We start from the raw sequence: 16,589 nt of genomic DNA on the forward strand, positions 1-16,589 counted from the left end.
AACCCAATAGAATGGGATCGCTTCATGAATATTCCCAGGAGCAGGGGCTGCATGAGGAATAAGTGATGACAGTGATGTAAGCAAGCAGTGGCCGCTGCAGGTTGCAGTTCATTGTGTTATTGGCCGGCAGGTTGAGGAGTTTGAGGCTCGAGCTTCGCTTTCCGGATGATGTCTGCCCGCCGGGAGCCACGGCACATTTGCATCTCGAAGCCAACATGGCAAGGCGGCTGCTGCCGCCGCTGCCGCCCTCCCTCGCCTTCCAGCCAGAAGTGTGTGGCTCTGCTCTAGACTTCTTGCCCAGTGCTCAGCATCTGAGCAGACAGGGATTGCAGTAACACTCACCAAGGGGAGACAAGCAGCAAGTAGCCAAATCGGGACAACGGAGGAGAAGGGGGGGGCTTTTTGCCTTCCCTCTTTCTTTTTTTTTTTTCGCCTCCTTCCCTTCCCTTCTGAATGCAGAGCCTGTGTTTTGATGCAGAGCCTGTGGATGCCACAGCCCGGTAAGGAGATGACACGCCAGTCTCCGGTCCCCCGTGCCCCGTGAGCCGGGGGCAGGGGCCTGGGGGCAGCGCCGGTTCCCCTCGCTGGGCAGAGAGGGGGGGTCTCTCCCTGTCCCCGAGCAGCAGCAGCAGCGGCGGCGGCCATGGACAAGCTGCCCCCCTCCATGCGCAAGAGGCTCTACAGCCTGCCCCAGCAGATCGGACCCAAGGCGTCGATCATGGACGAGGAGGATGACAGCGACAAGGACACCCGCAGGAAAAGCATCAGGCTCAAGCCACTGCCTTCGCCCTCTGCTGGGAGCACCCGGGCCCTCGGGGGAGACCCCGGCCGAGGGGGGGACCCCGGCCTGCTGGAGACGGAGGCCGGCGGCAAGGGCGCCAAGACCAGCACCAACGGGGACTGCCGCCGCTTCAAAGGGAGCCTGTCCTCGCTCACCAGCAGGCACCTCCACGACGCGGCCGAGGAGAAGCGGCTCATCGGCGGCGAGGGGGAGCCGGCCTCTCCCGGGGAGGACAAGAGCCCCCCCGGCAGCGGGGAGCTGGAGCAGGGGCTGCCCGTGCCCCCACCGCCCGCCTCCCCCCCAGAGCCCCAGCAGCCGCCCCCCCGGGCCTGCTCCTCGACCTCCATCAAAGTGGAGGGAGCTGGAGGGTGCGACCAGATCACCCCAGATGAGGAGCAGAGGCTGGGCCAGGCCGGCTTCATGCAGAGGCAGTTCGGGGCCATGCTCCAGCCGGGGGTCAACAAATTCTCCTTGAGGATGTTTGGCAGCCAGAAGGCCGTGGAGAGGGAGCAGGAAAGGGTTAAGTCTGCCGGGTTCTGGATCATCCATCCCTACAGCGACTTCAGGTACAACCCCCCCCCCTTTCCCGGCCCACTCCAAACTAGCTGGCCTGCCCCTTCCCATGCCACCTCCTGCACAGGGCACCCACCCCGACAGAACTTTCCTGGGTCATTTCCTAGTCAGAGGAGCTGGAGGACACAGCCAAGATCTGCTCCGCTCAAACAAGCTGCAGGTTTCCTTTACATTTCACCTTAATTTTAGTGTCTCCACACAATTAGCAATTTTAAATTGTTTTTAAACCAGTTGTCTTTGGCTTTTTATAATGGAAAGGCTCTCTTGAAGTTCATTGTAAATGGGGAAAAACTGTTCCCACCTGATGCACAACTTAGACTAAAAGCATGGTGTCTGATCTTAACTAGTCCTACATCTCCATGGATGCTCTGCCTGACTGATGCTTCCCATTTTCACACCTCCAAGTACTCTCCCTTCTCCTTCCCAAGAGTTAGGCAGGGATGTTGCTACTGTTGCTGCTCTGCAGGCGTCTTACTGCAGCATGGCTTGTCAGGAATTGGGATGTGCAGGGGATGGCAGCATTCATTAACAGGGTTCTTAACGGAGAAGGAGCCTCCTTTGCATCTGCACATCCTCATTTGCAAAATCATTTTGGATTGGGAATAGTTAACACTGACTTTGCCAAAGTACTGGCTTGCTCTCCCTCCACAGCAGCATTTCCGTGGAGGTTAATAAGGAAATGAGCTCGGAAACCTAGAGCCGGTTTTTGTGAAGTCCTGCATGGCAGAGGGGCTGTGTTTGGTTATTTCTGAGCAAACTATCGTCTGCCGCACAGGTGAATTGTCCTCTGCAATATGTAGGTAAAGTACTGCGATCAATAATTAATTACTGAGTGCAATCAATGGCTAGGGTTTATTGCTTCAACTTTAATTACAACGGGCTTACATGTCACATTTAAAAGCACACAGAGAAGAATATTATTCCAACATATCTTTGTCACACCAGGTGATTTTATTGAATTCTGGACTCTGCAAAGAACCGTGCTTGATTCCCAAAAATACAGTTAGTGAGATAATTGCAGGAAGGAGTTTCGGGGTGGATTTGGCCTCCCAAAGGCAGGAATGACAGAAACCTCTTGACACCAGCTATTAGGGATTTAGCAAGCAGCCCACATGCTTAGCGGATTCAGCACTGGCACTGACCAGATTCCTTGATATTTGCTTGGATTAACAAATGTTATTAGAAGGCTCTGTGAGTTGGAAGACTGCACTGTCATTTAAATTCAGTGCATTCAAGTGTCCCAAGCACACAGCTGACTGAGCTTAGGAGGGTTTCCAGCAGCTACAGCGTGATACAGAGTCCTTGCGAGCACAGCCTTCCCCAATCCCACACTGGAACCAGGAGAAAATTGCCTCCCAGTGAGACTGACCAAGTAATAGCTCCCGAACACTGTGAGAATGAGCAGCTTTCAAAAGAACAAAACCAGTTTCATACTCTCAGCTGTATTTGCAGTATTTGCCATGAGTCTGGAGTTTAACTGCTGTGTTTTCTTGGGTTATTCCAGCAATGTCGCACCCACAGGAAATTTGGGGTTTAGTCTCTGGGTTGTGTCTGGATTGATGCAAAAGCAGTGCTCAGCTTCCATATCCTTCTATCTCTGTAGTGGGTTTGTTCCCTTCCATATCTGTGCCTGTTTCCAGCCTGGCAAACTTCAGCAGCAGGAGCTGAGGTAACCACCTTGCCCAAGGTGAGATGGTCCAGAGAGTTTGGGTTTTCAAGGTTCCTACAGAGCCAGTGCTTATTCCACAAGGTGCTGAGGTAACTTCTCATTCCTGAGGCACTTGGCTATGGGGCCACTCCTGGCCTTGCCCAAAGGAATGGAGGCTGCTGGCAAGCCTTGGCTCCCCAAGCCAGATGACGCTGGCACTGAGCTGTTCGTGTATGCAGAGCTCTGGGGGTGCATGGGTGACTCCTGGTGTTAATAACAGAACCTGCCCTGACGGAGCTGGGAATCTGTGAGGGAAGGCACGGGGAGCTGGATGTCTGTACCTGGGGCACATTCCAGGTGGGCTGGTTTTCTTCTGAACTGGTGTAGCAGCCCAGCCCAGCAGCACCGGCCGTGTCCCTGCTGTCACCCTGCTGTCATCCTGCTGTCACCCTGCTGTCACCCTGCTGTCACCCTGCTGTCAGCTGTCACCCTGGGCTGGGGCAGTGGGGTGAGTGTCTGGAGCCCTGTGAGGAGGCCGGGAGGAGCTGGAGGCACCACTGCCTGCTCAGGGGGGATATTTCCAGGGAGGCTTTGTTCACCCCTGTTTCTAGGTCACCTGCAGCAGGATAGGAATTGGATAGGAATGCTGCTTGGAGAACATGCGTGGGCTTCCACAGAAAGTGACCTGTGGACAGTGGCTGCCTTGAAGGGGAAGAGCGGGAGCCTTCCCACCTTCTGTTGGGGCTCTGTATTCCCTCCTTCCCTCAGCTACAGCATCTCTCTTGGAAACAGCTCCCATGAATATGGCTAGCATTTTTTGACCTCTGGATTGCAGCAGATTGCACCAAAGAGCAGATCTTATCGAAACATTTGCAAGAGCTGTATCCGTGCCCCAAAGGAGGGTGTTGTGTGCTTGGGGAATTACGCAGTGCAATTCCTGACTGCTCCGTGTTCCAGCCGGGCGCGGATCCCGGAGCCTCGGGAGCTTGGAGGCTCCATGATCCTGCCCTTCGCTGGCACCAGAGCTGTGCAGCAGCGTTTGCTGGTCCAGTTTCAAGTTCGGAAAGGTTTAGACGGCGAGCTTGCTGTCTTTGCCTTTGGAGAAAGCTGCCTCCCCTCTGCGAGTGAGGTGCTCTCCAGGCGGGTTCTGGTGGGGCTCCAGCCCTCGTGACTGCTGGCTCCGAGCAGCTGGAGCTGGGAAGTTTGCATGGAACACTCCAGGCCGATGCACTGCTGTGAAATGACATTGGGGAGATTCTCCGACTCCACGGAGTCGCTGCTCCTTCGCGCTCTGCTTCGAGAGGAGTTCCTGATTTAGAATAGAACAGAGGCTTTCATCATTGTCTCATTAAATTATCATTTTAGCATCTAATAGGGCTAATTCCAGTGGCAAATCTATGACCCTCCAAGAGTAAAACAAATTAATATAGATTCCAGCTCTGTTGATCTCTGCTTTTAGTCCATTGTGAGGGGAAAAAACATCAAATGACCTTTATAAAAATCAAGCTCGGTGCCCCTGAGTACTCCTGACTAATGCAGTGGGCTGGTCCTAGAAGCGCTTAAAAGGTGTCTTAGCAATTTCTAATGAAAATTAAGAATGCTGGCTCCCATTCTGAGGTGCAGATGTGTGTGCTGGCAGCTGGAGTTCATTTGCATCTGTGGTTGATTGCACATCAGTGCAGAGCCACACTGTATTTCCTAGATCAAGATTTATCTGTGACTTTGAAAGCTCTTCCACTGGGTCGACAGAATTGTATTTTACTGCTTAGAGGAAGCATTGATCCAGTACAATTCGTTTAATAAAAAAAATTCCAGACAAACAATGATCTGTCTAGTTTGTAGCTGACTGAAGCATATGGGCTGTAGCTGCTGCCCAGAATTGCTTGCAAAAAAAGTGTAGCATGCTGCTTTTAGAAAGACCTGAGAACAGATACACTATCTGAGGGCCCAAAATAGTCCCAGCAGTGGATGTAAATAGAACTGCACATTATTCACTGCCCAGTAATCTATTAACTTCCTCACAGTGGAGAGAAGCTGCTGTCTCTTTGAAAACAATGGCAAACGTTCCACTCGAGAGCAGACCCAGCTACAGATTTTAGACTTCTTCTTTTCACTGGTATTGCTTGCAATACTTGCGTGCAAACAGATCCTTGATTTCGTTTGCTTCCTCTGCCAGAGCTCCCTGGCTGCCGGGACCCTGGGGGAGGTTTCTGTGGCAGCAAAAAGCAGGTGCTCAGGTGTGAGATGTGAGGGGAAAGAACAAAATCACTGCTTCCCGTCGTGCTGCCGTGTCCCTCAGCCTCCCTTCTCGGGGGGAGTCAGTGGGATTTACTAATTATAGTCCTAAGAACTGAACCCAGTGGCACTGTGGGATGGAGCAGAAATGGGAGGGACGTGTGTTTGCCTTTCCCACTCTCCTGAGCAGACCTGATTTCCAGTGCCTCTCCGAGTGCTGCTCTGGCTGTGCCACTGTTCTCACTGGGAAGCTTTCCCCCGTGCTTTAGAAGGGTAAACAGTTTGTGCAGAGTCCAGCAGCGCTGGCCGACTCTGGCAGCTCCCTTGGCTGGGGGTTGCTCCCTGCTCTCAGGCAGTGATGCCCTTTTCTCCATCTCCTGCCCCAAGTGCTGCTCCTTGTGCTGCCCTCCCTCCATGCTCACGCCCAAACGCTGATCCCAGGACTCGCCCTTTGCTCCAAGTGGGAATTCTGGGGCAGGGAAGGGGCAGGGAACAGTGGCTTTGGTGGCAGGACCTGTGCCTGGCGTTGGAATCCAGCGGGAAGTGCCGACAGGCCGGGTTTGGAGCGCACCTCCCGGGCTTGGCTCTCTTCTCGTCCCCTTTGTGGTGACGGTGTTGCCTTGGGCTAGCAGGGGGAGATTGGAGACAGGTCCCACTGCCTTTGCTGCGGAGAACTTCCCGGCCAATTCCCAGGGCTCCTTGCTGGAGCAGAACCAGGGGATCCAACCAGGAGTGATGTGGAGGAGAATCCAAATGCTGCCAAACACATGGATTGGGTCTCTGCTGTCCTCAGTGGACTTTCAGTCAGGCTGCAGAGGACCCATGGCTTTGTGACCATGACCTAAGGGAATGAAACTCCTGCATCCAAACTTCCCATGCCCATAGGCAAGTCAGCCTTCGTGCTCCAGCTCACTGGTCAGGAGGCAGAGGATGAATAATCCCCACCAAACAGGCCGTGTAGGAGTACAGCTTTTTGTGTGAAACGTGTTCACATGCCTGAGCTGGGAAACAGGAAGGCCTCGGTAGAGGCAGCACCTCAGTGCATCACCGGGATAAAACATTCTAGGACTATTATTATGATATTTTCACGTGGAGAAAATGAGACAAAATAACATAAATAAATACTAAAGCAAGCACTGGGATTTAACAAAGAGCTATGATTAAGATTTTTTTTGCAGAAACTTAAGGCAGGCCCTTCATACCAATCTCTGCCAATAGATGAAGACATTATCTCTCCCACAGAAGCTCCTCCCTCAGTACACTCACGGACAGCTCCTTTGGGAAAAACAATTTAACGTTTTCTCCATCTCTTCTTGTAAGATAACGTATCTTATTTATTATATCTTACTCAGATCCTGATGTGAAAAAAAAAAAAGGTTCATTTTCTCTTGCTTTACAAAATACTTACTATGCTAACAGTAAGTGTTCATTTCACTTCCTGGCAGCAAGGAAATTGGGAATATCATCCTCAGGTTACAGCGAGGTGGCACAGGGCAGTGGGGATTGAGGTAGAACCACCCCCGAGGTGGGTGTGGTGGAAGCAGGAGGCCTCACACAGCATGGCCTCGGTCAGAGCTCTGCCCTGGGGGCTCTGCAGGGAAGGGCACAGAGCTACCGAGGACCTGTCTGAGGAGCCATGGGTGCTGTGAGAGGACTGGGCACGTTGTGGTTTGGACCATTCCTTAGGCTGGCTCTGTGAGCAGCCAGACTGGGAAATGGGCCCATCCCTCCCACCCACCCTCTTCCCAGGCCTCTGCTGCTTGTTGGTTTGTCTGTTGTTATAGCAAAAAATAATCACTGCTGTAAACAATGACATCGTGTTCTCTCCCAACATCATCTCGGGATATTATTCCAGTTACAGTCTGGGATTGGGCTCCTTGCCTGACACTTCTGCAGGAGCTCTCCGGCAGAGGGGGAGGCTCTGGGCTCTGCTCACCTGCCCTGGCCATCACAGCCCAGCCCGCAGTTCCTTGTCTCTTCCCCTGCAAACCTGCCAGGCTGGGCAAGAAACGGGCTCCTATAGAAGATCTCCTTCTGCACACGCCTGCCCCAAGGCCTCCCTCGCAGCCTGAAGGAGGCAGGAATTCTCTGGGAAGCACTGCTTTGATCCATGTCGTGACTGTAACAGCACAGCCAAGCTCCCGTCTGCTGCTTCCTACCCCGAGCTTTTGACTTTGCAGTCTGGTTTTTAATGCGGTGGTTTGTACAGTTGTTAGGGTTTTAAAAACAGCTCAGTCTCTCCCCTTGGCACAATAATATCTCTGGGTTCATTAGCAGGTGTGGAGCTTTTCAAGGCTGTGCTGCACTGTCCTCTGCTCTGAATGAAGCAGTGGCCGTAGCAGGGAGTTACAGCAAAGGAAAGATGCTGCACCGCGCTCCAGGGTTACTCCAGGCTCCACAGGAAACACTCTCTGCCTGCTACAAACTCCCTGTTCTCCTCCTCACCTTCAGCCCCACTCTCTCCAACCTCTTGTCTTCCCCATCTCTCACTTGAAGTTTGTGTTTCTCATCCCCCCAGTGCCACCTCCATTTTCCAGGCTCCTTTTGGCAGGTGTCTTGTCCAGCCAGTCCTAGATCCCAGTATCCAGCTTCCTTCTCATCTGATCACTGATTTCCGCCTTGTTTCCAGAAATGCCTCTCCCCCTCACCCCTGGCAGTGTTCCAGTGTGTTGGGTTGGCATTTACTCAGTGCAGTTCCAGTCTCCATCCTTCCTTATCCTTCAGCTTTTTCTCTGGGTGGGTCTCTCCAGATCAGTTCCTTCTCCTGCTACATATTCGTAGTTGCTGTTGTCCTTCCGACTCTTCCAACAATCTCAGTTTTCTCCATCCCCTTCCTGACTTAAGAATGGATCATTTTTCCCAGTAATTTAAAACTCTTCCAACATTATCCTTCTCCTTCTCCTTGGACACTGCCAATGTTGAGACGAAAGCTACCCATTTTCTAATATTTAAACTTGAAAGATCTCAGTCCTCTGTGATGAATCTGTCTGGAAGCACGTGCTCCACTGCAGGAGAATGAAACAGATTTTATTTGAAGGAAAAATATGATTTCAAGGGTAAAACCCACAGAGTCAGTGTAGGACTTTGCAGCACTATTTTAAGGAGGTAAACTTGGGGTTTTGATCCAGTGTTATTCTGGTGAGGTAACTGTGCTGGTGCTTTCTGTGGCACCGAGGTTTTTCTGCTCCAGTGTCACTGCTGCTGCACTGAAATCCATTTATTATACAGATAAAAGAGTGATCTTTGTCTGGAGATAACATAGTGTCATTTCAGCTTGAAACTGCTGGAATTTGTCTTTGTTTCTGATGTGTTATGAGCATCTCATTAGCAAGCTCATGAATCCCTCAGTTTGCTCTCAAAACCAACTATCTGAGCTCTCATCTCTGCCAGAGCAGAGATTTCCTCCTTTCTCTTATTTTTGAAAGCTGTGTTGGTGCCAAGGCAGTTATAGGTCAATTGAGTTATTGTTGGTTCTAATTGGCACTCTAACAAGCTATTAAATCAATTTACCTACAGATGAATGTCACTCAAAAAGCAAGGTGCCAGCTCCTTTTGAGAACTTCAAAAAGCCCATTTCCTCTGCTGAGTGCGAGGGAAAGGTCAGGCTGCACGGAAGTGGCTACTTGAGATTTGCCCCCAAAATGTTTGCACCACGAGCTCTGTGGCTGAACACGGGCCGGGCTGTGAGGAGGCATGACACCATTTCCAGAACCCGAGGCCAAGAGGAAGAATTAAGAGCATCACCACCTCTGACAGATCTCTTGTGTCCCTTCCCCAGCGTGTAACGAAGCAGGGGCTGATTTCCATGTGGCAGGATCGAGGTGCTGTCCTCCTCCTCCACAGGTGTGTGTCCCACATGCTTTCCTGTGGCTGTGGATGCAGGTGCAGTGTCCACAACCATCTTCCAGCCCCCAGCTGGTGACATCATTGCCTTTTGGATGTCTAGAGATTCACGAGGTTTCCTCGCTTCCCTTGCAGAAGAGTCAGAGTCATTACGGTGAGCAGGGTTGATTTAAGTTCCTTTCTGCGACGTTTGGATGACCTCTCCCCACAGCAGCACTCCAGAGCTCGTCCCCACAGCCCCGAGCTGTCCCTGGTGGGGTGGCTGTAACCCTGCCTCTGCCGAGCCTGCAGGGGTGGCTGTAACCCTGCCTCTGCCGAGCCTGCAGGGCAGCACCAGGGCTCTCTCCCAGCAGCACTGCACGTTCAGAACGCACGCTGCTCTCCAGGACAAGCGGTGAGGAGTGCTCAGGTCCCCGTGGGCGGGCTGGGCTTTGGGGAGGCACAGGGCAGAGCAGGACGCAGCTTGGCTCCGTGCAGCTCTGCAGTGCTGACAGCACCAAACCTGGGTTTGCCAGCAGACACGGCACTCACAGCTCCAGAAACACAGCAGAGGGAGCAGATGTGTCCTGGGCTAACGAAGTACTCTTAGAGAGACCTTTTCCTGCCCCTTTCCCATGCTGAATGCTCTGCTAGCTGGGAAGTCCCTTTCCAAACTGGAATTATTCCCTGTGTGCAGTATCAGACGTGGTCACCCCGTGGCTGGTGTTAGCACCAGGCTGGAGGGAAACCAGGCTCTTATCTCCCGAGGAGACGCTGCAGGCAGCAGGGGAAGACAGTGCCGTGAGAGCAAAGCAGATGAGCATCCAAGGGGGAATTCCAAGGTCAGCTTGAGGGCCCACCACTTCCACGGTCCAGGGGCACGGTAGCTTCCCCAGCCGTGCACGAGAGCTAATCTCATTTGTGGTGACTCGTCCAAATGTGCTAATTAAGGATTTAACTCTCTTTGGATGGAGAGCTTGTCTGCGTGTGCGCATCCATTGTTCCAGAGCTCAGAGGCAGGAGAGGAGCTGCAGGTTGCCTCCTGGCTCCAGCGTAGGAGCTCTAACTCCTGTTTTTTGATTGTCACAGCCGTGCTCAGGGTGTTTGTGAGTGCCAGGCAATCAGGAGCTGTGCAGGGAGTAACTGCTCAGCCCTGTCACAGCCCCAGCAGGACTGGGAGCACAGGAACTCTGCTGGGACTCGCTTCTCCTCCTCCTTGTCAGAACCTGGCCACTGTTACAGCCTGATCCTCCTTCCACCTGAGCACGGGGAGGGCATGGAAAACCCTGGAAAGCCCAGGGAGGTGCCTTTGGATGTGCTGGGTGTGGGAAAGCAACGTCTGACGGTTATCAGCGCTTGGGAGGAGATAACAGCTGCATTCCAGAGACTGGGGGACTCCACAAATCCTTTCCTTCCCAGTGATCTCAGGGCAAGGGGCTGGCTCGGCTCAGCACTAACACCTCTCAGCAGGGCAGCTGTGCATCTCGGGGCACTGGGAGCAGGGGAGACCCTCCCTGTGCCTGCTTTGTGTCCTGCAGGGAGCCAGCGCAGGGACACCCTGGCTCTGCAGAGCAGCAGAACAGCGGGGCAGTGCCCACCTCACTCCTGGCATGTCCTGCACCAGCTCTCCCAACAGTCCAGGTGATAAGAGAAAGATAATGATGCCTGGCTCGGTGCAGCTTTTTTAACAACAGCAAGCCCACTTTCATGAAGCACAGATTCTTGATGCTTGACCTTTCCCCCTTCCCTTCCAAGTTCTAATGCATGCACAAGCGATACTTCTATTAATAACAAGAGGAATATATTTTTCCATCCCTATTTTCCTGTGAATGGTGGGGAGGGCAGGAGGAGGGACCAGTCTAGACTGCAGATGATGGTCTGTTCTCCTTGATGCCCATACAAAGCACTCGTATCGTGCTCATTTAGCTGTGGATGCACTCGGAATGACAAGCAGTGCCTAGCAGACAGAAGGACAAGCTGGAAGGGATGTCAGGCACACAGGTTGGACCTGTGAGCCATCCTGAACTGAATTCTCCATGCCTTCATTTCTCCAGCTTTAAAAAAAGGGGTGATGGTGCTGCCAGGGGCTGTGGAAGATGCTGGGGGACTCTACAATATTTTAATGTAGCAGCAGATGCCAGAGGAGGTGCCAGCAAGGGTGGGGTTGGTCTCTACCAGGCAGTTTCATAAGAAATTCTTCAGGATTCTCCATTTCTGTGTAGTGCTGTAGATTTGGTCTCACCTATTGTCCACCTTTAATTGGGACCCCAAAAAGCAGTGGGTTCATGTGCTGTTAGGGGATTTCTGAATCATGGGTTCCTTTGTCTTAATAAGGGAAGGGGTGACCAATACTCTCCAGTTCCATGTATGGTGCTCCATTGTCTGGCACATTTAGAACTAGGCTGGAAAAAGGAAAAAAGCCTGCATGGAGAGGCAGACAAGATGGATTTTACCTTTTATGTCCATAAATGAGAATTGTGCAGCCCCTGCATGGGGCTCAGAGATGCTCTAAGAAGAAAATGTTCCACCTTTCCCGCACCAGTCGTGTACTGCAGGGTGTGCTACCCTTTCCTTTGGGAACGTGTGACTCCAGACTTCAGGAAACACTCCCAAACACCAGGTCTGGCACAGGAGCTGCGCAGTGTCTGTCCCTGCTGTGGTGTGGCAGCTCTAGGAAGCATCCCTGAAGCTGGGTGGCTGGCAGATCTTTTGGGTGATGTGTTGTGACCCCTGGCTTTTGGTGCAAACACGAGTGTGCTCCATGCCAGCCTTGGCCAGGGCAATTCCCTGCATGTGCCGTGGCTGGGACATCCAGGCTTGTCCCACAGCTGGCAACTGCAACAAAAACCTGGGTCACAGGCGTGCTTCAGTCAAACCCAGATGTGCCCACGGCTGCTGGCTAAGCCCTGAGTGCTTCTGGACAGTTCCTGGTGCTCAGTTTGTGGGACTGTTGGGGTCTCTTCTCCTTCATTCCCACGGCAATGGGCTCCTCTGCTGTCTCTGCAGCACAGGCGCTCCTCGCTCATCCCTTCCCATGGATCCCACCGGCCTCTCCTTGCCCGCAGATCCTGCTGGGAAGCTGGGCCCAAGCCTTCCAAACCGGGGCAGCTCCTTCTGCAGCACGAGCAGGACTTGGGGCTGACAGTGGCAGCTGTGGGTATGGCCCAGGACTCCTGCTTTCCAACAGGGGATCTGGAAGCCTCATTTGCAAGTAAATTCACACAGCCAAATCTGCACTGCAGACAAAAAAAGATTTGCCTTGACATCATCTGCCCTGCTCTGCGCTCCGCAGTCAGTCAGGAGAGCAGAGCACAGCTCCAGCCTCTCCAGCTCAGCAGAATTAAGGCTAAGCTTCATCATGAGCTCATGCAAGCTGTTCCCACCCCCAATAATTGGCTGCTGCATGCTTTGTGTCTGTCTAGCCATTGCTGCGTGTGGGTGGGTGTGTTGTGTGTGTGTGAATGAGTCTGCTGTGGAAATTAATGCATAACATCGGGGGTGCAGCTAATGATGAAGTGCCTTGGGAGTGCTGGGGCTGGCAGCAGCGTGAGCCAGGGCTGAGCCCCTCAAACACCTGCACAGAGATCCCTCTGCCTGCTACCACAGCATGGCCATTCCCACTTCCAGACCACCACCACCACCTCTGTTTTGCTTTTCCTCCCACCCTAAAGCCCTCAGAAGTGTTTCCAGTCCTGTGTTCCCCATAGCTGAGATGTAGAAGCAGGACAAAAGGCAGTGTAATTTCTCCAAAGGTCAGTCCCCCCATCAGAACAACCTTCTCTGCAGGTGAATAGGAGATGCCAGAGGTGCTGGTGTGTCCGTGGCGATGGGAGACGATGCAGTCCATGAGCGTGGCTGTGGAGACACTGCTGGGTGAAGTCAGGGGTGAAACCCCCTGGGACTTGGCAGCTGTTCTGGGGCACAGCTCTCACAGGGCTGTTCTCAAGTACTTCCTCCAGTGCAGTCACCACAGGCACACTCTCAGGAATGGCAGGCCAGCAGCCTTTCTTCCCAGTCTCCGAGATACAAGGTGCAGAGACAATCCCTGAGGGAGCCCAACAAGCTGCCTGCAGTTAGGGCCTCACATTTCCTCAGCCAGGCCCGCGAGTCCCTCCCGTTGCCTCAGCCTGGCCCAAAGCTTCAGGCCTTGCTTCCTCTCCACACCCCTGTGGCTGAGATTTTTCTGGAGAAAGGGCACCTCTTTGAAGTCAGGACAGGTCAGTGGAAGCTTCTGCCTGCCCCAAACTTGGATTCTAAGATCTGCAGCCCTGTTAGGGAAAAAGAGTAGGGCTGGCTGTTCCTCCAGTTGTGTGGTTCAGAGTGGAGCATGGCTTTCCTACAGCTGGGCACAAGAGGAGGGCAGAGAATTCTTCACAAAAACCTTGCTTTTCCTAGGCAAAGTATGGCCCTGGCTGGCTCAGGAAGAGAAAGGGAGGATATTCCAACTAAAGGAGTTCTGTAGGAATACAAACGACCCTGATGATAAAAGCCCGTGGCTGCTGGCAGAGCACTCGTGACCTTTGCAGGCAGGCAGGTGACGCTGCGAGGAAGGGCAGTGCAGCTCCAGCGCTTCAGCTGTGCTCAGCCCCTGCCCTGGAGCTGCAGTGCTTCTGCTGCACTTCCCTCAGCTCAGCCTGGCTGCAGGGCTGCGTGAGATCATCCCCCCACACCCCAGGCTTCCCGTGGGTGCGGGCGGGCTGGTCGGCATCGCTTGGAAATGAGGTTCATGAGCAGACATACGGAGCCAAATTCACGGGTGAGAGTGGCCCTGGGAAAGAGTTTCCCTCCTTGGAGGTGCCTCAGGCCGTGTGTCCTGTCCAGGAACCCCGAATTACCCAGGCCCTGTGCTGGCACTGCGCTGCTGTCACTGATCCCACATCCCACTCCCAGCTCTCTGTTCAGTGGCTCCTCAAGGCAGGATTTAGGGAGCCTGGGGCTCTCTTGCCACAGTGGAAGCGGTTCAGAGCCCTGAATTTTCTGCTCTTTGGCCACAGAACAGCTATTTCTGATTCAAGGATGCCTTTCCTGAAGGAGATCCCTCATTTACCATCTGCATATCTAACGAGCTAATATGGGTTTGGATACACTTGGGAGCAGAGCTGCTCTGCTCTCTGCTTGCCCTGGCCTCCAGTCAGAGACCCTCTGCTGTTCCCCACTGGAGTGCTGCTGGAGTGACTTGAGAGCTTTCCCCAGGTCCCCTCACCATTAACCCATCCTCCTCCTCCTCTTCCTCAGCCTCCCTGTGCTGTCCCGGTGCCAGGGCTCCCAGCTGGGCTGAGGCACAGCACAGACATTTCTGCTGGGATGAAAGAACAAGAGCAAAACCCTGGCTCCTGCCTTACTCTGAGCTTAAGCAGAAGGACGGGATTAACTAAAAAGAAGAAAACCACCGAAATCATGTAATCATGATGGAAGCGCACGAGTTGCCAGCCAATTTATGTGCTATCCCAGCACATCCCTGCTGAAATCAAAGGCTGAGCCAGTGCCTGCTGCAGTGGCCTTGAAACTGAGTCCTGTGTGTGCAGAAGGAAAAGCTACAAGGGTGTTTCATGTTTTGGAGAAGAGGGCCCTTTGAGAGTGTGTTCTTGGAAAAGCTGGAATTCATTGAGACACTGCTGCCATCCTCCATTCCCAAAGCAGGGCAGGGAAGAGACTTGCCTCTAGGCACCACAACCAAAGGATAAGACTTGTCTTTTCTTTTAAGGCACAAAACTTAAAAGCCTGGAATAGTCTTTTGTGGCTGTGACTCTCAGATCCCAGAGCGTGTTTAGGTTCTTTCAGGGTTTCCTCTCCCACACTCAGGACCAGAAGTAGATCTTTCTAGAAGTGCCCACCTCCCAGTTCCATGTGCTTCTCTGGGCTCAGGCATGAACAGAGCCTGTGCTGAGTTCCTGCCTTGAAGCATGGATTGAAAATCGAAAATACATCTGTACACCTCATTTACACCTTCAGTGGGCAGGGAAAGGTTTGGCTGTCACTGCCTTGGAGCAGGCTCCTGTCCTGCTGTCCCTGTGGTCACCACTGACTGTGCCAGCGTGTCCCACATCCCAAGGCTGTGGCAGTTGCTGTCCCAAGCTCCTTACAGAGGCTGGCATTTCACATTGCCCTCGTAGCTGGTCCGAGCCTGATGCCACAGTGGAAGTACAAGTGGGGTGTTGTTATTTAGTGGGTTTCCGTGGCTCTCCTATCTGCTCTGCCCCAGCTGTGTGTAGCAACAGCTTTGTCACATTCCTGTGAAACAGCAGGGAGATTTATTCCCAGCTTACGGCTGGAACAGGAATATAGAGGAAAAACTGCTGTATTTCCTCTCGGGTTGCTCACACAGATGGAACCTGAGTGGTGCAGACATCTCAGTAGCTCCTCAGTGACAGCCCTGTCCTTCCTGTCCCTGCAGTGTCCCTTTCCCAGCCTGTCCCTCTGGCAGGCTGGAGCCTCCTCGTTCTGTATTGATGGAAAATGCATCAAGCTGAATATATTTCTGAAACAACTTGTTTCTGGCAGGTTGTTCGTTCTAAAAATATATTTATTTCTAATTGCTGAGCGGAATGCTTAATGAACTCTTCCTTCCCAAGAACAATTAATCAAAGAAATGATTTAGGGCTGGCACTTGCTCCCCCAGGGCTCAATGGCTTCGTTCCATTGACTTAAATAGAGCAGGGCAAGTCCGGCCCGTGGTGGGAAAGATTTATCTGAGCACTTTTCGTGGTGCCCATCGCTGTTTGTCTGCCTGTCCCCGGCGCTCGGTGCGTTGAGGAGCAGCAGTGCACAGCAGAGCCACCGGGAGCTTACAGAGCTGCCCGTGTGCTAGCGGGGCTTTGGGCTGCTCAGGAAGGAGCAGGCTGCAGCTGCAGCCTGCTCTGGGAGCTTTCTCCATGGGAACGTCACTGAGACGCTGCAGCATTGGATAGAGGAGAACCCTCTGGGAATCCCCACCACACCACAAGTCAGAGAATTTGCAGCGTGTCCTGGAAAGAGCAGGAGAGGTCCAGCAACAGCCCGGGTCGTGGCAAAGGGCGGGGAGGTGCTCGGTGGGAGTGCCTGGATCCCCAGCACATGCTCCTGTCCAGGAGTGTGTGTAGCAGGTGAAAAGCCAAATTTCCTCCTACCAGTGTGACAGGATGGGAAAGGCCATAAATGTCCTGAGTGTGACCACGGAATTCTTTCCATTGTGCATAACTGTGACTGGAAGCATCCTCTGTGGGCAGCTGTGTGTGACACTGTCCTTGCTGGGGACAGTGTGTTTTACACGTCTGCTGCCTGAGTGTTTCATTCTCCCGTCTCAGAGCGTGCCCCAAGTCCTCCTCGTTTTCCCTCAGTCTTGTGCTGCCCCTCAGTTTCTGCTGGGTTCCCTCATTTCGGTCAGCCCAGTGCAGGGACGTCTGGGGGACTGGAACAGTTCCTCAGAACTGGAAGGGGCTTTGGAGCCTGGAGGCTCCTTGCATGAGGATCTGAAGCTGAGAGCTGAGTGCCCTTCGGACACTGGGTTGGATGTCAGAATTCCTGGTCTCTGCTCTCTGCTCTGCTGAGGCA

At 53.1% G+C, this 16,589-nt stretch overlaps 1 protein-coding gene across 1 annotated transcript in view; it reads left to right on the forward strand.

Annotated features, from left to right (window-relative positions):
• Positions 1-643: 643 nt before the first annotated feature.
• The window catches only part of HCN4 (hyperpolarization activated cyclic nucleotide gated potassium channel 4), a gene marked incomplete at both ends in the record, with an annotated part of 90,883 nt that continues 74,937 nt past the window's right edge, over positions 644-16,589 (forward strand). The window contains one exon of the mRNA XM_082290864.1: positions 644-1,347. Within this exon, the coding sequence (XP_082146990.1) occupies positions 644-1,347 (704 nt within the window). The remainder of the gene's footprint in view (positions 1,348-16,589) is intronic.

This window comes from Coloeus monedula (assembly GCF_965178545.1).
Source record: "Coloeus monedula genome assembly, chromosome: 14".
NCBI lineage: Eukaryota > Metazoa > Chordata > Aves > Passeriformes > Corvidae > Coloeus > Coloeus monedula.